At 39.6% G+C, this 22088-nt stretch overlaps 1 protein-coding gene across 1 annotated transcript; it reads right to left on the reverse strand.

Annotated features, from left to right (window-relative positions):
• Nucleotides 1-1616: 1616 nt before the first annotated feature.
• On the reverse strand, nt 1617-21567 carry LOC125483652 (FERM domain-containing protein 6-like). Its single transcript, XM_048599735.1, has 4 exons — nt 21232-21567; nt 15870-16001; nt 9995-10086; nt 1617-5894 (listed from the first exon to the last, which is right to left on the reverse strand). Exons 1-4 carry the CDS (start codon nt 21527-21529, stop codon nt 5607-5609), a joined length of 810 nt encoding a protein of 269 aa, XP_048455692.1. The 5' UTR covers nt 21530-21567; the 3' UTR covers nt 1617-5606.
• Between the last annotated feature and the right edge of the window lie 521 nt (nt 21568-22088).

A 22088-nucleotide genomic window follows, 5' to 3' on the forward strand; every position in this document is an offset into this window, starting at 1 on the left:
AATTCTTAGAAATACTTTTCGTTAATATTTTCCATTTCAGCTGCTTTTATTTGGTTTCAGACAGAAATTGAGCCAATGTGCTTTGCTTTTCTTATAGTACGAGACTGGTGCAGCCTTCAGTACTCTGAAACTGTTGCCTAGTTTAGGCCCACATTCCAACATTCTTCCAAAAGCCTTTCAAATTAGTCCTCTTGAGGGACACATCTAATTGACTTTTGAAAGTTCCTCTGCAATCTCTTTTCATTACCCTTGTATTCCAGGTATTAACAACCCTCTGTGTAGGCAAAGACATCTATTTCTCCACTCATTTTGTTGCCAATTATTTTAAATCCATGACCTTTGGTTTCAGATCCATTTTTCAGAAGCAACAGTTTCTCTTTACTTCCACTACTAAAACCCCAGAATTTTCATACTGTTTTCTATCATATTATCAAAAGCTTTAGCTGTCATATCTCCAAACTTTGCCTGTACAATGTGTTTTAGAAGAGGCTGAATGTTCAAAAACTGCTACAATGAAAAAGTTCCTTAAAACACATTAACTGCGCAGATGCCATTGGCTGAATTTAAAACAAAAACTGCTATCTTAATAGTGGCCCCTCTAGCTGATTTTTATTGATAAGGATCACTGATTTCACATTCTAAATGAGGAAATTCATTGAAAATTTATATAGATCTCTGTATAAGTTGCTCGACTGGTCAGTAAACATGGATGGATTAATTCTTTTTAAATTCACTCGCAAGATGTGGACGTCACTGGCTGGTCAGCATTTATTCTCCATTCCCGGCTGCCCTTGAACTGAGTGGCTTGTTAGGGCATTTCAAAAGGAAGTTATGAGTAAACAACAGGTTTGCTGCAGGTCTGATGTCACGTGCAGGCCAGACCACACGAGGATGGTAGATTTCCATCCTGTAGGGCATTAGTGATGCCAGATGGGTTTTTGCCCAACAATTGGCAATGTTTTCATGGTAATCAGTAGATTCTTAATTGCAGATTTTTTAAAAATTGAAATCAAATTCCACCATTTGCCATGGCAGGATTCAAATCCAGGTCACCAGAACATTACCCGAGTTTCCTGATTAATAGTTAGGCGACAATAGCACTAGGTCATCATCTACCTCTGTTACAATACAGTATATGGTTTCTACTTTCATCTCATGCTTCTTTTAAAATTGAGAAAGGTGTATGCTAGCAAAAATTGTCTTGCACAGAACCACTGGAAATTTAACCACTACTTGTCAAAATAAATAATTCTCCAAAATTCCAGTACAGATTTTTAAAGCTGAAGTTTTTGGAGGAGGCCAAGGGTTTAAGTTGTTAAATTAAAGCAAGTTTTCCTGCACCTTTCAATCAATGACAGGTAGGCAGACTGTACAACCTGAGCTATAAACTTCTGTGTGCCAATCATTTTAGTCACATCCTAGTCTTAGAATTGAGAAAAGGAAAATACCATATCATCTTGCTTCCACATGTTAATTAAGCTCCTGCAAGGACTGATCAACCGATGTGGGGAGATTGTAGTGACAATCCCCTGGGATGCAAACAGCAGAATCCAATAACCCATAGCAGAATTTCAATTACAAACTTGACAATTTAAAATTAATACATCGAACAGTAATACATTTAAACAGTTACTTTTATTATATTTTGGCATATGTACCTTGAAGGTACACATTGGACTTCATTCTACCAAAGTAATTCAATTACAGGTTGCACAATGTTATCTTACTTTACATATTTTGACAGGAGCACCTTTCACAGAAAGGATTTTACAGTTTGTGCAATTATTATATTAAAGAGTATGGAAGATAACAATTTTTACTATGCTGTTGAAAAATTGGCCTTTTTAAATGAATGCGTAAAACCTATTTTGGAATAAATAACCAATGCAATAGTTCAGTATAGTTCCAGATGTTGCTCGACATTAGGATGGTGTTAAGCCCAGGTTCTATGAAGCCAATAAAAAGTATGAGCAAAATATCAAGCCTGGATACATTAAAAATTTTCAAGATAAAGCAGTGCTTAGCCATAATGTCCATCTCTGTTAAATTTCAAAAAGCATTAAGAAATTTAAAGATGACGTACTCAGGGACCCTTGTACCACAGTCTCTTTTAAATGTCTACCTTGTTACAGCAATGTATTCCAAATTTAATTAGCTATGGAAGATCATTATTCGAGTCAAAGGTGAGCGCCATTTATAATCACATGAATCCTCATTTAAAACCAAATGCGTCGATTGTTATTTTCTTTTTCTGATTGGTTAATAGAGAATTAAAATGTTTAAACATTTAATAATATGGTAGATTGATTCTTCAATAACAAACATTAAGAGAGAAGTTCTTTGTTTCTGATGGACAGATTATTGGTATTTTGCACATGTCCAATAATCACATGCATAAGGGCAATTAGAGCAAACACTGTAAACTAGCATATCATTATCAGCTTTCAAAATAATGTGCCATTGCGTCAGCCCTGATAATTCTGGAGACATAGATCCTGAAAGAACATTCTTAAAAGCTCGTAACATTGCTGAATATAAAGCATGTTAAGGTGTCAGAAGTTATGATCAACTGAAAATTGCCAATTAATATAGAGTTTTCATAAACTGTCAAAAGTGATGTTTATTTTACCTCTGCACAAATGACCAATGGTATGTCAAACACAAGTGAATTAACTTATAATCAGTTCCTTCTGTGCATTTCTAATTCTCATAGCTCTGCTAAATGGAACTGTGCATACAATATAAATCATTCATGCCTTTAAAAAATATGCACACTAAATAGTGTAATAACTGGTTTCTACTGAGGATTTACTACAAGCATTAGCTAATGACAACCCCTTGTCATGAAATTGTTGTTTGATTCTGATACATTGTTGATAGGAAAATTTAGCATTAATGGGATTCTGTGGACATGAACCCACTGTCACAAACGTGCATGTGAAAGACTAATTGATAGATCTTGATCTTTGGAAACACAGATTTTATTGATATACATATTTATGCAAATAACGGCATCACCAGTCATCCAGTTTTGCTCTCCTTTGCCCTATCATCATGGAGCAGATGGGATTTCAATGTGGTAAACCTGCTGCTCTTATTAGTATAATGTGGGACAAAGTCTGTGCCATGTTGACTTTTATTACAAGCTTAACCTGAGGATAACCAGCCTTTTTTGTATCCCTCATATAATTGCAATACGGAATTCTGCTATTTCAAAAATCTGATGTGGATTTTTTTTAAGCCTCCATTTAAAAGGATGTGGTTAATTAACAAAGGATTTCTGCTAATATGGCTAAAATGCCATAAACATTCTTCAGCAATAAGTAAACTAATTTGGAGAATTTAACAAGTTTGTTTTAAAATATAATTGCATTTTCAGACTGCAGCTACAGATTGAATCTAAACTGGATACCCAAAAGAATGTGATATAATATTTAAAAATAATGCTTATTGTTAATTTCTACCTTCTCCAGGACAATTAGAGATAGGGTCAATAAATACTGGCCGAGCCAGTACTGCCCACATCCGATGAATATAATAAAACAAAGTTTGTTATTATTCAATCGTTAGCTCAATAATCTCATCAGAAGGAGGTTTAAGGTAGCACAGAATTAAAACATCTAGAGAGTCTGATGAAAACCTTAAACTATGCCTACCTTGTTAGTGAACCCAACACACTGTAATTAGTGCCTTCTGTGATATGTGACTGGAAATGGTGAATCATTATTACTAAATCACAATAAAAATGTATCATGATCCTTTATGAAGTAACCTTCATGAAATGCTTATGTGGGGAAGGGATAGAGTAATCCAAAGTTTTCACAAGGCCAATCCACTTACTTACCCAAACACAAATATATTTACGAATATCAACCTATTGACATTATCAGTTTATAATACTGCTTCCAGTACTGCTAACTGCCATAATACTGTTAAAAATTGCACTGCTCTTGACAACTACTTGATTAATATAATTTCATGTAAAAATATCAGTTATATAAAAATACCATAGAAACATGTTCCATATCAAAAAATATTTTAAGAAACTTCCAGTTGCAAAAATGCTGCTAAATGTTAAAATATTGCCATCAATAATGTATTGTAAAATACTATGTATCAGCTTGAAAAATTATCCATTTAGCAACAAAGCTGGTTCATCTCAAAGCTAATTTGTGTGTCAGCCACAATGTAAATGTCACTGTCTTAATGAAATTAAAAATGAAATTCCTATAATGTAGTCTATTAATTCCCTTGTCATCTATTATACTCATACTGCGAGTAAAGCTTGATGGATACCAATGGCTGTTTAATGATATGTTATTACAACCTTTGTCCTGCAGCTGGGAACCCTTTCATGTATGTGGGACATTATCATTGTTGACGATGATGCTTGGAAAAAAAATTGCTCGACTTGTGTGTTTTGCATCATATTTAAACTAGTACAATGCTGGAATTTAAATTGAAAATCAATGCAAACTGTAGTTTTCAAACCAATCTGACAGCAAATTAAGTAGAAATATGAATTTAGAATCATATGTCTTGAGTAACTGCATATAAACAAATAGCATGTCTTTGAATACAAATGTTCTGTATTCAAAAGTACTTTATTTGAATATGTGCCTTGGTACACTGGAACTCAGAGGCCAACTGGGCTACCCACTCGTACATACTTTCATTGACCTACCAGCAAACTATAACTGGCTCTATTTCTCAACTCACACACTTGCAGTCATCTGCTGGTATATACAGAAAGCCTTCACCCATCTTCAAAATCAATGGAATTTACCAGCTAACTGCAAAGACATTCAAATAGGCCAACAATCCCACCCCTCACCTAAAACAAATTTAGATGCAATCCCCCATGTAATTACGTGCCTATGTAGAAGACAAATCATTTCCCACAAGATAGTAATTTTCTTTTTTGTGTCTTATGGGTGGGGATGAAAGTGTGCAGGTAGAGGAAAGAGTCTGATTGTCACTGCACTCATATACATCTGACAACAAGTAAAACAAAGGCACCCAAAAAGGTACAGGAATAAAATGTAACTACCACAACACTGCAAGGTTCACAGTACCAAGGTCAAGTCTACATTTTTAACTGAAACATCTTCAAGAAGTTGATCAACAACATAGTAATGGTGCCACTAACACACAAGTGTTAAAAACCCTAAGGTTTTACTACATAACATTTGCTTGATAAAAAAAGACAAGTTTTTTTGGAAAGAACTTTGTTTGTGTAATACTGAATTGTAATACTCCAAACACCATGGATTTAATTTTCCACAGAAGAGTCAATGTGCAAAGAATTCTGACTGTCTTGCTGTTACTGAACGTTCTTTGACTCTCAAAAATATACATCTTCTTATCATTGTTTTAGACTCCTGCTTAACATATTTCTTTGGCTTCTTGGCATCCATTGCTTTCTAAGTTGTTTTTGTTCAGAAACATGGAAGAACTGCAGAATATAAACTAACTGTTCCTTGGGTGACTGAAACAAAAAGTCTTTCAGCTCAACAGTGAAGTGTAAGCAGTCGATTTGGAAGGTCATTGGAATGCAGTAGGCAGCCAGACTTACAGTACACATCACTAATGCATAGTAAAAATGTTCAAACCACAAATTCAGGAACAGAATCATCAGCTGTAAGGTCCAAAGATGAATATTTACTTGTTCGTTTGACAATGAAAGTTTCCTTTGTTGCATTGTACTGCTCTGCCAAGCACCGGTTACAGCAATTACTTTCCTTATTCAGATTATGAGCACAGCCAAACGTGTAACTCTGAGCAGCGTCTTGGCAAAGGGTGGCTACCTCCATAAAGTCCTTCTGATAAAGACGAATGTCATCCAAGCTTTGGCTATGCCGGTCAGTGGAGGTCTTTGGTTTTCTGCATACAGGCTGTATATAACAATACCAAAATATTAGGCACCATTTCACTCAATTAACTTCAAAACTTTAATTGATCAGAAGTCACTGCTAACCAAATCTCTACAAAAAATTTTGCAAATAAATTTAAAGAAAGGAGTGAAAAATTTGGAAAGGGAACTCTTTGCATAGCCCACATTAGATGTTTGTCAAATTCAATTGAATGGCTGAACTTTTAATTCCAGAAAGTAGGTAAATCTAATCTTTGGAAACAATGTTTCAGCTAGACCTCAAGGTGTACAAGCACTGAAGGTTTCTGGATACAAACATGACTATATACTGTATATAGTATATATACAGTTACTTTGATCTAAAGGAGAATAGCCAAATGAATGGATAAAGTCACCCAGTTTGGATGTTAACTGATATTTTTGGGTGTCTGACTGTCCCATGCCAGTACTTCAACTATAATGCACACTTCAGCTTTAAGTTCACTATTAAATGTTGTAGCTTTGTCTGGATCTACTGAGTGTGTGCAGGTGGGAGAGAGATGAAGGTCCAACATGCTAAGTACTGCTCTTTGGGAATATACGTTTTTGTAGACTTGCCTATTAGCAGATAGCTGTGCACCACCAAGCACTGCATTCACGTGTCATTATGTTCAGAACATTGCAAAAGTGGTAGTGGTTAGACATGATTTAAGGTCGCTTCAAATTTTACTCTGCACTTGCTGCCAGATGAAACTTTAGACTTTCCAGATATTTTGGTACTGGGATCCAAATGACACAATCTGACTCCTATTTGAATTTCTGCATGAGATACCTGCCTATGTTTGGCAGGTGCATATTGGATTTAATTCAACCTGAAATTAATACGGCAGTGAATTCAGAGGAGTAGGAGAATATATTGATTGTTGCTATTGTAAACCTCTCACTCATTGTATTTTCACTGGGTGGGTTGAGTTAGAATGAAAGCCAGTGTTTCTGTTGACCTACTCTGCTACTGTTGCACACTAATACGCATGGATTATTGTGGAAAGATCTGGCTGAGGCTCATGTCAGTGGTAATTCTGTATCATCATGCAGCTCTGCGTAAATCAAAGTAGTTGATTTTTTGAAAAGTAATAAGGTTACTGGCCCAAGAAAAGAATCACAGATACAAGCAGTGAGCTTCTTATTGCCATTGTGGCACAACAATTAGGTACAGAACCATCCCATGTGACAGATCCTTAATCTATGACAGAATTTAGTTATAGGGAATATTTGCATGCAGCAGGAAAGGTGTGAAACACTGATGGGGGTAACTGAATACAAAAATACAAACATGTAACATGTAACAAAAATGTTTAATACAGAAATAAGTCAGCAGCTTTCCATTTCTAAGTTGTACAGAAAAGAAAATGTTAGTTGCCCAAAGCAAGTGTCCAACTCCTGTGACATATGCTGTGTGATTGTGTTTAAAAAAGGTAGCAGGAACTACAGGAAATATTTAAGTACAGTATATAGCAGATATTTTACGGTAGCTGAAGTACTGGTGGACAGTTGCTTTGGATTCTAAAGAAAGTAAAAATGTAAGTATTTGTTTTGAATTTCCTTTAAAGAGGTTCCAGAAAGATATCAGAGACATGTTCACCCCACTGTATTGCAGAAATCAGTGGAATTATTTTAAATTAGCATGTATTGCTGATCCTTTAAAACTATTATTACATCAAAAGGGAGTTCCAGGGAGAGCTTGCCCATAACAGTTTCTGTCTACTTAGCAGAGCTCTATGCAGGTCTTAGGGTTTTATTTTAGGATTTCATTTTTAAAACAAATCCAGTTTCAAATGTGTTCACTCCAGTGATGAGATCATTGTGCCACTGATGGCCTTATTATATTTTCATCTGTAACTGTTTGTTCAACTGACTTGTTGACCAGAGGATAAAAAAAAAAGCGTTCTTTTGAAAGCTGTGGAAATTCCTGTCTCATTGATTGTGCCATATTTAAAAAACGAATAGTAAACTTGCACACAATTGATATTTTATCTCCTTGTCAGGAATACACTTCTGCCTTTGGGTGAATCACAACATGAAACCTTTGTTATGGGTGAAAGATTCCACATCTGACAGTATTCGCCTGAAGCAGGAAACTGCTTCCCCTCCCCAGGCCTGAAACGTGCAGTGTCACCTCTCTGGGGTGCCAGTTGCAATGGAAGAAAATTCATCTCCAGAAATCTGCATCAGTGGAAAAACAGAATGAAATTATGATATCTGTGCAAAAACAACACTCTGAGGGAGCGTATGCAAACACATCTCCAGTAGCTATCCTGGGGATATGGTTCTGGGTGCAGGGCACAAAAGGCCTAAAAGGTAACATCTGCAGGGGCTTTAGCGTTCCTGCAGTGCACGGACACTGCAAAGTCTATGAACCATAACAACATTTCAACAAAAGCACTGAAGGTGTGCTCCAGAACTTACTCTGCAAAAACACGCTCACTAAAGCTCACTTCGGCTCAACAAGGGCTACTTAGTTCCTGACCTCACTACAATCTTGATCCAAATATGAATTAAAGGGGCTGAACTTGGGTAGAGAGTGATTCCTCTTGATATCAAGGGACCATTTAATTGAAGTGTGTCATAAAGGAAGCTGACACTCACTGAGTCAGAGGGATTCGCAGTATGTATGTCTGTGTATGTGTATGTCTCCGCCACTGGCAGGAATTATACCTAGCACAACCGAAGATGGCTGTGGCTGTTAGAAGTCAGTCACCTCAGCCTCCAGGCATCTCTGCAGGCATTCCACAGCTTAGGGTTCGACACCCAAACTTCTTCAGTGGCAAAGTCAATGAGATTCCCTCCTTTGTAAAGGTCAGAAGTGGGGATGTCTGCTAATGGCTGCGCAATATTCAAGACCATTTCCTGACTCCTCAGACACTGAAGTACTCAGTATCTATAAGCCACAAGACCTTGACAATATCCACATTTGAGTTGATAAATGGCAAGTAGCATTTGTTCCACACAGGGGTCAGCCAGTGACTGTCTCCAACAAGAGAATACCTAACTATTTCAGACAATGATACTCAACAGCATTACCATTGCTGATATTCCCCATCAACAACATCCTGAGGGTTACCACTGATCAGAGACAGAGCTAGATCAGCCATATAAATATCGCAACAAAAAACAAACAGGTCAGACTTGATGATAGTATAAGGTAGGGGTGGAGGTTAGATAGACCTTACGTTTAGGGTAAAAGTTCGGCACAACATCATGGGCTGAAGGGCCTGTACTGTGCTGTACAGTTCTATGTTCTAGACGTTTGAAATTCTACAATGAGTGACTCATCTGCAGTCTCTCCACAGCACGTCTGCCATCAACAAGACCCAAGTCAGGGGTTCGGTGGAATATTCTCCACTTGCTTGGATAGGCAAAATTCCATCTATACCAACAAGCTCAAAACTATCTTGAACAAAGCAGCCCACATGACTGGCACCTCGTCCAATGACTTCAACATCTGAAAGTCCCCCTTCAAGCTACATACCATCATGACTTGGAAACTTTTTTGCCATTCTTTCACTGGCCCAGGGTCAAAACTCCAGGATCTCACTTTCTAACGGCACTGTGGGAATACCTATACCAAGGCAGCAGTCCAAAAAGGCAGCTCAACACCAACTTGTCAAGGGCAGCTAGGCAGGGGGAATAAATGATGGACTAATAAGCAAGGCGCACATCCTGTGAATGAATCTAAAAAGAAGCAGGAGACAGTGTAGTGGCTGCTTTCCCTCCTTAGGCTTTACAGGTGTCCACCCACAAACAGAGATATTAACTCTTGCACCTCATTTGTATGCTGGATATAACTCATGGCTGGAACAAAAGGCAATGAGATTACTGCCAGCAGGCAAACCAACTCGACAATGCCCCTGTCATCTTAGCTCTCCCTGACCTGCTCCATTTCCATGGGGCTACTACTGAGGTGCAGCAGCATGTGGAACGGAAAATAGCCACGTAGCTTGTTGGCCCATTTGACTGTCCTGTTCTGACAAAACCAGGTGCACAGCAATATATTTTAGTTAAGGTAAGTAGGTACTTATTTAATCAGATCTAATCAAGCGCGCACAGAACAAAAAGTATCATTTTATCCATGGGTGAACTCACCTGTGGTAATGAATCCACACTTTGGCCGTAAAGTCTCACCACTGTTTCAGAAGAACTGGAAGTAGAAGAACTCAGCTCCCGTACAATCAGACCTGCAGCAAATAAAATAGGTGCCATTAATGGCTGCAGAATCCTTTACAAACACAGGTTGATGTGGTGTCCAGGAAGTCACTGAATAAAGTGAGCTTAATGTTAAAAACTGTTGAGAATTAGCAGCACTCACCAATATTAGCCCATTTTAAAAATAAACTCTAGCAATTTGTGGTGAAGAAGAGATAGCATCAATTCCAATTCTCCACAAATTGGACAGATTTGTGCAATTCTGCGTCTAGCCTCGACAAAGTGAAAAAAATTGCAACCCAACAGTGAGCCTCTGCATTGTTGGTCCTGAAATTGTTGGATTTCTCCTGCTTCCAGTTAAAGCTAGTATATCATGTTATGAGGACGTTGTTAATAATGTAATTTATGATCCTGACATGAAACACAATCTTGGAGACCCAGCAAGGAAACAAACAAAGCTGAACAGTCCCAGTCCAGCAATGAGTGAATCATTCCTACAGCTTCTCAAAACTCAATTACTATCTGTGTACGTGGTACTTTCCTGGCCATGAGCATCAGAAGTCAATAATTTCCAGGTGAACCTTGGTTATGACACTTAATTGCAAGTTGGACAGGTTTCTTTCAAAAAATTATTTGAGTACAGTATGAGGAACAACGTTTGTATATCTCATGTACTTGCCCTGCCGTTCATTCAATTTCTCAAGAATCAATGCAACAGTTCTCAAACACACACGTTACAATGTGATCTGTTTCTGCTTGTTCTTTTAACTTTTCTTCACGCCTTCCCATTACAACATTTTCTTCTTTCACTCTTAACCCATTGAATTCTTTCTATTCATTTGACACTCATTCATCGTATTTTATTCTCCGCCACTTACTCTGGGTTTTTTTCTATCCTTTATTCACGGCATAAGATTATTGGACACAACATTCTTGACATCCAGATGTGACACTGACACCATGGCAACATCACTGATGTGAATTTCCATAAATTTGCATTGTGACTATAGTTTGACCTGAAGAATAAGGAAATAAACCCAATGTCGGCTGCTTGCTGAGAGATGCATTATTTCAGCAGTTTTGGGACTACTTTATTACTCTGTGGTGCAAAGACTATTACAGTAAACTTAGGGACCACAGTGCTGTAATTGGCTGTGCTACTGAAATCCCAAACGCAGGAACTAGCCACTGGGTGTTAAATGCCGCTCTGCTGCACTCTGACTGATAGTGTACATATGCAGATGTACAGTGCATGTGCCAGAATGAATGCAGACTGAGGGATCAGACAGCTTCTGTCTTCAATTTGGTGCACCATCTGCCATTTTGGACTGCTCAAGTCCAATTACTATTCCCATGTAATCTCTCCCAGTTTCACAATGGAGTCCACAGCACCCAACACCATTACGTTTCGCATCCAAATTCCAGGGGAGAGCTTTGGTGGGCTGGATGCTCCCATATTTGAACAAAGTCTCATTTTAATGTAATTTCACAGAGGTTTCTCTCTGCAGGACCCACTGAGTTTTACTCACATGATTGGCCCAAACATGCCTCAATAACAAGGTGCTACACCCCTATGGTGCCCCTCTCGTCCAATGTTTGCACAATTCTCCAACTCACTGCAGCCCAAAGTATTTGTTACTGTCAGAATGTACTGGCAAACCTGGCACCAATGCCACATGTTAAAGGCCATTGTGAAACATAGAACATAGAACAGTACAGCACAGTACAGGTCCTTCGGCCCACGATGTTGTGCCAAACTTTTACCCTAAACCTAAGGTCTATCTAACCTCCACCCCTACCTTATACTATCACCCATATGCCTATCTAATAGCCGCTTAAATGCCCCTAATGAGGCCGAATCCACTACCCTCTCCGGCAATGTATTCCACGCCCCTACCACTCTGAGTAAACAACCTACCTCTGACGTCTCCCCGATATCTACCTCCACTCACTTTAAAACTATGCCCCCTCGTAATAGCTACTTCCACCCTAGGAAAAAGTCTCTGGCTGTCCACTCTATCTATACCTCTGATCACTTTGTACACCTCTATCAAGTCACCTCTCATCCTTCATTTTTCTAAAGAGAAAAGCCCTCGGTCTCTCAACCTTTCCTCGTAAGACCTTCCCTCCATTCCAGGCAACATCCTGGTAAATCTCCTCTGCACCTTTTCCAACGCTTCCACATCTTTCCTGTAATGAGGTGACCAGAACTGGACACAATACTCCAGATGTGGCTGAACCAAAGTTTTGTATAGCTGGAGCATAACTTCACGGCTCTTGAGCTTAATCCCTCTATTAATGAAAGCCTTCTTAACAACTCTATCCACCTGGGTGGCAGCTTTCAGGGAACTGTGGACATGAACCCCAAGATCCCTCTGCTCCTCCACACTGCCAAGGATCTTTCCATTAACTCTGTATTCTGCTTTCAAATTTGTTCTTCCAAAACGAATCACCTCATTTTTCAGGGTTAAACTCCATCTGCCGCTTCTCAGCCCAGCTCTGCATCCTAACAATGCCCCTTTGTAACCTAGAAAAGCCCTCCACACTATTCACTCGACCCACCTTCGTATCATCAAAGTCAAGTCTCATTTTCATGTAACCTAGTCAAGTGTTAGTGCGAAGCAGCCCAGCACAGTTGTAGGCATTTGCTCGGGAATGGCAGAGAAGGGAAATTGGTGCCTCACTTTGTGAGCGGGGACCTGGAAGTCCTAGTGGACAGTGTGGCACAGAGGAGGGACATCATCTTTCCAGAGGACCAGTAGAGGTGACAGTGACACCAAGCCCTACCAACCTGGTCCCAGGTTGCCGCAGAGGCAGTGCAGCATCCACAGCCTGGACGGGCACTCAGCAAGGCAGGAAGAAGGCCTTCTCTGCTCCACCATGGAATGTGCCACCATCTTCTCTCTGCTACTTCACACTGACCCTATCTCAGCTACTGCATCTACCTCCCACCAAGGCTCATGCTCTCCCACTTTCACTATTGAATACAACACCTTCCCCTCACTTATTCTCAGCTCCCACCTTCCACAGCAATTTCTCAACACTTCCAATCACATATACTAAGCTCAAGTGTTTAACCCTTGTGCATGCTCTTGGTTTGTGTCATGCAGTTACCTTTCCTGCACTTCTACACAGCTACCCTAATTACTGCAGTATGGTTGATGGATGCTGCTGGCCTTCACTCAGAGAGAAAGGCAACTCAATTTTCACAACCTCCTCAAGCAGCTCTGCGCACTGTGGGCCCAGGCTCAGGTGCACTATTTTGGTGTGAGTGTGGCAGTTTCCTGGTATACCTGAGAGGCAACAGCAAGGGCAGCAGCAGAGCAGTAGTGGGAGAAGTATGAAGGCTCTCAGCCTGAGGGAGGACAGAAAGGTTTCTGAGCCACTGACACTGCCCCACGACAGCAAGCTGGCCTGAATAGGCTGGGACATTTTTCACTGGAACTTAAGAGACTGAGGGGTGACCATATAGAGGTCTATAAAATCATGAGAGGCATAGATGAGGTAGATAGCCAACAGTTTTTCCTCATGGTAAGGGAGGCTAAAACTAGAGGAGAAGAGATAGAAGATGGTCCAGGGAGGTACTTTTTTCTCCACACAGAGGATGGTGAGTGGTTGGAATGGGTTGTGGAGGCAAGTATAATTTTGTCATTTAAGAAACATTTGGACAGGTACACAGAAAGGATAGGTATGGAGGGATATAGACTAAATGCAAGCAAATGGAACTAGATTAATTGTGAAAACTGTGTGGCATGGACAAGTTGGGCAGAAGGGTCTGTTTCCATGCTGTAAACCTCTACGTTTCTAAATGTTCCAGATAAAGCTGCAGTAGCACCTATTGTAGGAGGCAGCTCTCCTTTCAGATGTCCAGTATTATTTAGCTGTGCACACTATGTGACCCCTGTAGCCAGTCAGCAGCCCATTCTGCACTGAGCTGCACACTGCAGTCGTCTGGATACTCACGACTTCTGAAAGCTTGGGTGCTGCCCGCTTCAACAAGAATAGGAGCACCTCAAAATTCCCATGTTTGAACAAATCTCTCTTCCCCCTCATCACCCAGCTCTCTTCCTATACTAATTTAATTTACAGGAAACAAAGAAAATATTCGTACATTTACAAAATGCCTAATTGTTGACATGCAAAATCACCACAACAAATTTTTAAACACTTGTGTTTCAATCTAATCGGATCACTGTAATTTCTCAAATCACCTCTTTAATGAAGAAGTTGGGAAAAATCCAGCAGTGATGTTACAAATAGCCGTGAGTCGAATGACCTTGTTTTTTTTTGATGTCATTTGTTACAGGCAATATTGCTCGCTAAGAAATCAGGAGAACACCTTGCCTTTAAATTGTGCCGGGAACTTTACTCTCCAAGTGAGATGCAAAAGGTAACACTTTATACCAAGGATGGTAGTGGCTCTGATTAATCTTAGGTCAGCAGCAGACTGTCACAGTCACTTTCAAAACTGGTGCCAATAAAAACCCTGAAAGCAATTCTTGTGCAGTTGATGTATTTTTAAATGTACACATTGTTTTAAAAATTTCAATACTAAAATAATTATTATGGATTCTGGAAAAATCTGTAAAATCTAATACGCTGAAAAACGCAGCCAGTTGGGAACACCTTTGGCAATAAAAAAAAGTTAACATCACATGTCAAGGACCTTGCATCCATTCTGACCAAGGAAACATTAACTTTTTAAAAAATAGCTCTTCTATCATCATCTGGAAAAGCAGAACTTAGAAAATAAAAATCTTATGAGAAACATCTTAGTTGAAGTGGCAGGCAACTGGAAGCTCAGGACCTTTGTTTATGGACAGAACATAGATGTTCTGCAAAGTGGTCACCCAGTCTGTGCTTCATTTCCCCCAATGTAGAGGGGACCACATTGTGAGCAGCATACTGTGGTCTGAAGAAAACAAGGGCAGCCAGGCTTAGTACTAATCCTGATCAGTTCTCCAGCATGAAAAGCCAAAATACCCAGGCAGGCTTCCTGCTATCAAAAAACTGATTTAAATTTTCCTTTTAGTCAATGCCTTTCTTCGTAATATATAACTGGGATAATCTACTCCAAAACCACAATCTAAGGAAAATCTAAAGTGCATTAGCCTAGCAATTCTTGGTGAGCTCTTCTTGGATGTTTGGTGGCTTGGACATCCACCTGCCAGTCTGTCCAGGGGCTGATCTCAACCAAAATCCCAGGAACAGAGACATTAGCACAAAGGGAGCAAGAACCTGTGCCACAAATGGCGCCACCTTGGTACCCACCCCACACTGATTCCTTGTCATTGTCTTAGCAGAGAAGAAGGGCAAGAAGGTAGGTAGCACACTCTGCTTAAAGTGTAATTATGTTTGCAATTACCTTCCGTTTCTGAGGAAGAATTAATTGCACTGGGATTATTTCTACGCTGTGAACTGTTACTGAGAGTCTCAGACACCTCCTGTACTGCAGCTTACGTTGGTCTGGGAACAGTATTTAGGTCATCCTTTCTCTTATGATGCACAGCTGCAGGGGATTTGTTAGGGGACGTGGGCCTTCACTCATCTATCACCCACCACCGCTATTCCTGGCGAAATCTGTTAAAAAGGAGCAGCTATCTTGTAGTACCCAAATCTGCCTAAATGTACCAAAGAATTTCAAGCCTTATATTTTTTGCATAAAACAACTTGCATTTCAATTAATACTATAGATTGTAGATTCTCATTTTAACTTGTGCCTGTTACATTTTCAAACAAATGACTAAATTACTCATTTGCGAGAGTCTACACAAGATTATCTAATCCTGGAAGATGTTCTTCCAGATCTGCTCACCCGCATGTCCATTCAGCTGCCTTGACATCAGCATCTCCTCGGTAATATGAATACACATATCGGGACTGATCTCTGGGGCCAGTTCATGCACTTGCTCCAAGTCCTTGGGATCATCAACCAGCATTTCTATTTCTAGGACAAAAACAATACACTTAGCTCAAACAGATTTTACATTTCCTATTTTGCAATCTTATAATTTCCATGTAATTGGGAGAATGAGAAGCATTTATTGCAACAACGGCCAGTTATGGCGAGTTAGTCTTGTGCAATCAATGCCATCCCTCCTAAACTCCAGCCTCAAACTGAAAATGAAAATTCCAAGCTTGACAAAAATAAACGATCTATATCTACCTGAAGTAACATTGCTTGTGCATATTATTAGGGTTGGTTCATTCATGTAATAGATTGGGAGAATGGTTGGTAGAGTGCTTGTTAATAATACTTCTCTTTATCCTTATGAAGATAGCATTTATCCCCTCACAGTCTACCTGACTAAGAAGAAACCATGTACAGAATTGCTGCTGGAAGACTGCCTCCTATAACTCTTGGCCGTTAATCAGGTTAATAGGTTATAAGTTTATTCTACTGACTTCCTTTGTAAAGAGTTATCTTCTGTTGCAGTGGGGTGCACACGATGGTATTTTTCATTTTCTAAAAGCATTTGCCAATTTCTTCAACTATTACAGGGAATATCAATTGACAGAAGTATTACAAAAGAATCTTTGCATTTTCTGAGTTAATTAGAGATTATAATTTGGACACTACAGCCTTCACTCCATTGGTGTTTTCAGACTTGAAAAGACATGTCTCGGATTATGCCGTAAAGAGACAGATTATATACTTAAATGTGATGAACTTAATCTGCAGCTATACTTTCAAATATATCAAGCAAAGGGAGCAATGTGGCCATGCAGGGCAAGTTACGAGCAACTGAAATGAAGTATTTCTTTGCAAACAGTAACTCATTCTAGCAGTTGATCATCCTATGAAGGATAATTAAGGTCAAATCAGTTAAATAGTAATTAATCTTAATAAGATTAAGGTTCTGGAGATACAAGATCAAATTGGTTGGAGGGATTTCTTGATTTGATTTGTGAACAATGACTTGCATCCATTTTGGTAAAGTCGTCCAATCACAGAGTTCCTTTAGATTTTGAATCCTTAGTCTTTGTTTTTCCTAACTGTGTGGCCCAGTGCTATGAAGTGGCATGGGCAGTTTACCAAAGGTTTCTTATTCTTTTACGTATTTTGTAGTTTTACTCAACACCACCAAACCCTTCAGTATGACCAGCACGTTTTCAGTACATTCATTACAAAATTAACACACTATTTCCAGTAAAGTGTGTAAATAGGGACATATTTGATCTGTCCTGATAAAGCTGCAGTGTGCATATGTGCCAAGATTTCAGCCTGATTGACAGGCTTGGCTGTCATGAGTCATTGGAGGAGCACAGCCGAGCAGGGCGCAACCCTCAGTAGGGACTCCGCTGACAGGTTCCAATCCCTGATGTTAGCCTGCGGTGGGGAGGTGGAGCGAGACAATATTCAAGACAAGAACAGACATGTAAGACTAGGGGAAAGCAATTCTGTGCCTCCATAGCTATAGTTTCCAGGTGTTTGGGGCCTGGGATACCCAGCCGGTTTTAAACGTGAAAAACAAGTTTATTCTGAGCTGCTGGTCTCATTGTATTCAAATGGCCAATCTGTCTCCTGGCAAGCTTTTGTTCCGCCACAGATAAATCAGGAAGCAGCTTGGAGACAAGTTGAGGTCAGGGTTGAGATTTTTACACAATCCCCAACCCAAGAGTTTATAGGAGTTAGATGTTCATTGTTCTCACTGTGTGCATCGCAGAAACTGAAACCCTTGACTAATTAATAAAGTAACTTCTGTTTCAGGATGTGCTTTAAATTTTTCTTTGAAACTTATGTAGGCTTTTAAAGTTTAGTCTGAAAGATCAGTCTGGAAGTGAGCCATAATAAAGGTTATTTTATTGAATAATGTAGGTGAAAGCCCAAAGTCTCAAATGCTGGATACAGCCCGGGTTGAAAGAGTAAAGTGAGGTAAGCCAAAAAGATATTGAGAAGGAAAAATTGTGTTAAGGAAAGATAGAGAGAGAAAGAGAGAGAGGCAGAGAGAGAGAAAGGAATTATACAGAGCCTAATTTGTAGACAACCGAACTGCCAAAGGTAGTTAGAGTCTCAAAATAGAGTTTGTTAGATCGCATCGCTTGCCTGTGAAATTTCTACGATGCCACTGGCTACAGCCCTGTCCTGTGTTCCAACGGTGATCGAGTTGCCATGGATCATGAAGCATGCATTATGGCGTGAATATTCCAAAACCGTTCTCTCAGCATCAACAGATTGCATTTACATAACACCTTTAATGCAATTCCAACAGGCTTCAATAAAGCACACAATCAGAAATAAAAAAATCATGCTAAGCCACAGAAGAGAGATATTAGGCAGTATGTTTAAATGCTTGGTCAAAACAGTGAAGCTTCAATGAGGGCCATACAACGTGGGACAGAGTGAGAAAGACAGAGATAGACAAAGAGTGAGACACAGGCAGGCAGACAGAAAAATTTAAGGAGTGAATTTTGGAGCTTTGAACCTAGACAGCTAAAGGAAAACCTGTCATTTGTGCAGTGAAGACAATTGAGGACTATATCAGAGTCTGAAGTTGGAAGAATATGAAATATCTAGAGTTGCAAGGCTGAAGGAAGTCCTACAGATAGTATGGGCAAAGCCACAAAGGGTTTTAAGTTCAATATGAGAATTTTTATTTGGAGACATTGAGGGAGCAGAAGTCAATGTAACGGGAGCAGAGGAATGATGCTGGTCAGGACTGAGGTGTAGATTAGGAAATAGACAGAAGAGCGATAAGTCAGTTGAAATTTAAGAATGGTGAAGAATGCAAATTCAGCCAGGAGTACAATGGAATAAATCTTCCTTTCTGTTCCAGACTCGACACCCATTTTCTCTGCAACTATTTCTGAAGCATCTTGGAATATTCTTCACATTGAAAACATTATATAAATGCAAGTTAGAGATAAAATCCTTTAAAAACACAAAATGAAAATTCAGATCACAGCTTTCAGCCTTGTTCTGTACCTTCTGGCTCTGTTTTTTTCCTATTAACTTTCAGGTTTTTAAGAAATGTACTTGGCAACTGCTCATTTGTCCCTTTGTCCCTGTAACCCCATTTAGAGTTAAAGAAGAAGGAACTTGTATTTATATAGGATGTTTTATAACCTCATAGTATCCAAAAATAATCACAGTCAACTAACACCATTGGAATTGTAGTTCCAGTATTGATGGCTAGTGAATTCCCAAACAATCAACACATAGCACTGAGGTAAATGGCAAGATAACTATTTAATGATAGGTGATGGATAAATGTGGTCAGGACACAGAGACATCTTCTTTGATGTTAATGTTCAAGCCTCTAGAGTCAGTGCTTTGACTTCGAGGTGAGTTCTATGACTGACTAAGGCTGACACATTAATGTCATAATGGGTTTCCTGAACAGAATCCTCTTTCATGTGAGTCTTGTTTTGAAAAGAAGACGACCAATGCACAGTCAGGCTGTATTCCAAGGTATTCCTTGGCCACCTGTCAATACTCTCATTTCTACACAAAAACACAGGCCTCAGTGAGGCAGATAGTCTGTGTACGCAGAGGCCCAAAATTTCAAGGTAGAACCTGCCAGCATACTTGACACAAGTATGATATACAGAGTGCCATTATAGTGATTGGAATGAAGTCAGCCAGGTGGATCTCAGAATATGAGTTCTCTGATTGAGCTGTTAATCTGGTCCAATCAGGGAGCCCTGGCTGACAGATAAGAACAGGAGTGTCAGACATCCTGTTCACTCTGAGCGCTGACTCGGAGGGAGCTAGATCAGTGTCAAGAACTCTCCATATGGAAATAAAGGGTGACTTGGTGATGGGATACCAGCCTCAGTGAAATTATTTCAGCAACGTTCAGTATTTCAGCTTTTGAGTAGCAATTCATTTGAGGGAGATCAATAGGCAGCTCGAGCTTAATTAGCCATGCATGAGGTGTGATCACAGATGCTGGAACTCTTACCTGCCTGTGACAATGGGTTAGTATCTTCATACTCTCAAGGTAAATAGATAATCAAGTACAGAGGCATGCCATTTGCTGCAACGACACCTACAGCCAACATGGATGGCAAGGATGGCACAACTATAACGTCACCAGTCAGCTAAGTCCTCATGCCTGCTTTCACCTTTTTGGCATGCTGAAATGCTGCTCTGAATGATGCCCCAACATTCAAAATGCACCACCCATTTTGCAATCACCTCAAGGACCCCTGTTTCAAACTGAGTCAGAAACTCTGCCACATTCCTACAGTATCTGAGTAGTGCCTGCAGTTTGGATTTCCTTTCACTTTAATTTTTTTTCCCCCTGGGACTGTCCGGTTCCAGCCTTGGCAAAGTTAGCATTAAATGCCCTTGAAGCCTTTTCAAAGATTTAAAGAACTTTTGGCCCCTTGTTCAGTCACTTAGGGATGCCACATTCTTTCCCAATTCACTTCTGGCCCCACCATTGTGCGGTCTCCCTACTATAAATAATGAGTTATCTATAATGATAAGATGAATCTACCATTTTAAAACAAAATACATGCAGTCAGCATCCTACACTTCTGGTCAGCTTTGTTTCGGTTTTTAGCAGTTTGTAAGTATCTGCAGTGGGAGATCTATCATACTGCATTTTAACAGCAATTCTTTATACCACACAAGAATGTTACAAAATGTTTACAAATTTATTCTTTAAAAAAATGAATTGTTGCAAAAATATACTAAAATTAGAAATGGTTTTTGATAGGAAACAGTCATCAAATGTCCAGTCTAATAATGTCCCTCTGACCCTCCACCACTCCATTGTATCCAATGGACGGAATACACTTACGGCTGATGCCATCTTTCAGGCCCTTCCCCCTACTCCCTTGAGAAATGAAAACATTTCAGGGAAAATATCTGCAGATCAGCCTTGATCAGTAAAGTCGCTAGTTCCATAGTTTGTTCAAACAGCAATGAAGCAAAAGGTGTCCTTTCCTGGATTACACTCCCTTTCAGATGTGCTCTGTAAGCAGAGCTGAATACATCACAACACTCTTGTCATGTAAGAATCTTACAAAATGCAAACCATTTGAAATTCTTATTGCTTCCATTCTTGGAACCAAAATGCTCAGCATGCAAAAGAAGCCTTTATGTCTGTTGTCTTATCCTACTTGTTAATGTTTTTTGTGATGACTTTGTTAGGCTTTAATGACAGTAATAACAAGTAAATGAAGCGGATGCAATGGTAGCTTGCAGCACTATCCAGTTGGATTACCATCATCCTGTGAGTCATCCTCTATTCTGTCTTTCCCACCGCTCTCAATGCCTGAGGTGTGAGAGCTCCCGTGGCTGGTCATTGAGTTGCAGGATTTGAGTTTCCTATGAAGGATGTTTCCAGTGAAACTGTCCTCTGGTCCAAGGTCCCTTTGTTTGGTGTCTGCCTCAATGCCTGAAGTGTGAGAGCTGCTATGGCTGGCTGTGGAGTGCCTGGAAAGGCGTTTATGCTTCATGCTGCCTGCACTGCTGCCACTGGCTCGGGATCGCTTCTCTAGTTGCTCAATATCCAACTCCATTGTGTCGCTGATATAAGATTCTCTGTACTGCTTTTTTTCTTAATGGAAAAAAAAATAGAGAGAGAGATTAACTACTCATACTGGAGTTTTTAAATTGGAAAATGTACACAAAAAGAAAATTGAATGCACTGACATCTATTGTCAAAATCCAAACGACTGCCGTTAGCACTAGATCATATCGATAATGATAAACTCAAGGGTGTATGTAATTGTAATCGAGGTGATCTGTGGGTTTATAACAATTTAATCTTAAAACTTTACAAAAGATCTCTTAAGGACAATCTGCTACAAGCTAATGAAAACTACTGTTTATTTAGCTGACAGACAGTGATGATGGACCCAGACATACATAGATTGCATAAATTTCAGTTCATTGTTAGAGGTTGGAGCAAAAACATCACGTGAAAGGGAATTGTGGTTGAGGGGCTGATTTTAAACCCCAAAAATGGGTGGTTATTGGACAGTGGAGTATTAAAACTCTGAATCCCAACTCCGACCCACTTGCAATGTAGCCACTTTTGACTTTAATGGAGTTGGGACAGAGGGCAGGAGAACAACA

The sequence above is a fragment of the Rhincodon typus genome, chromosome 8 (genome assembly GCF_021869965.1).
Source record: "Rhincodon typus isolate 14 chromosome 8, sRhiTyp1.1, whole genome shotgun sequence".
Lineage (NCBI taxonomy): Eukaryota > Metazoa > Chordata > Chondrichthyes > Orectolobiformes > Rhincodontidae > Rhincodon > Rhincodon typus.

What these genes read in the sequence shown, in the direction of transcription:
- LOC125483652 (XM_048599735.1), bottom strand. Translation starts at nt 21,529, where the DNA reads ATGGAGTTGGATATTGAGCAACTAGAGAAGCGATCCCGAGCCAGTGGC. An exon ending in GCAGCTGAATGGACATGCGG is followed by an intron (nt 10,087 to 15,869) that starts GTGAGCAGATCT and finishes TATTTGCTGCAG; the next exon opens with GTCTGATTGTACGGGAGCTG. An exon ending in GTGTGGATTCATTACCACAG is followed by an intron (nt 5,895 to 9,994) that starts GTGAGTTCACCC and finishes TGTTATATACAG; the next exon opens with CCTGTATGCAGAAAACCAAA.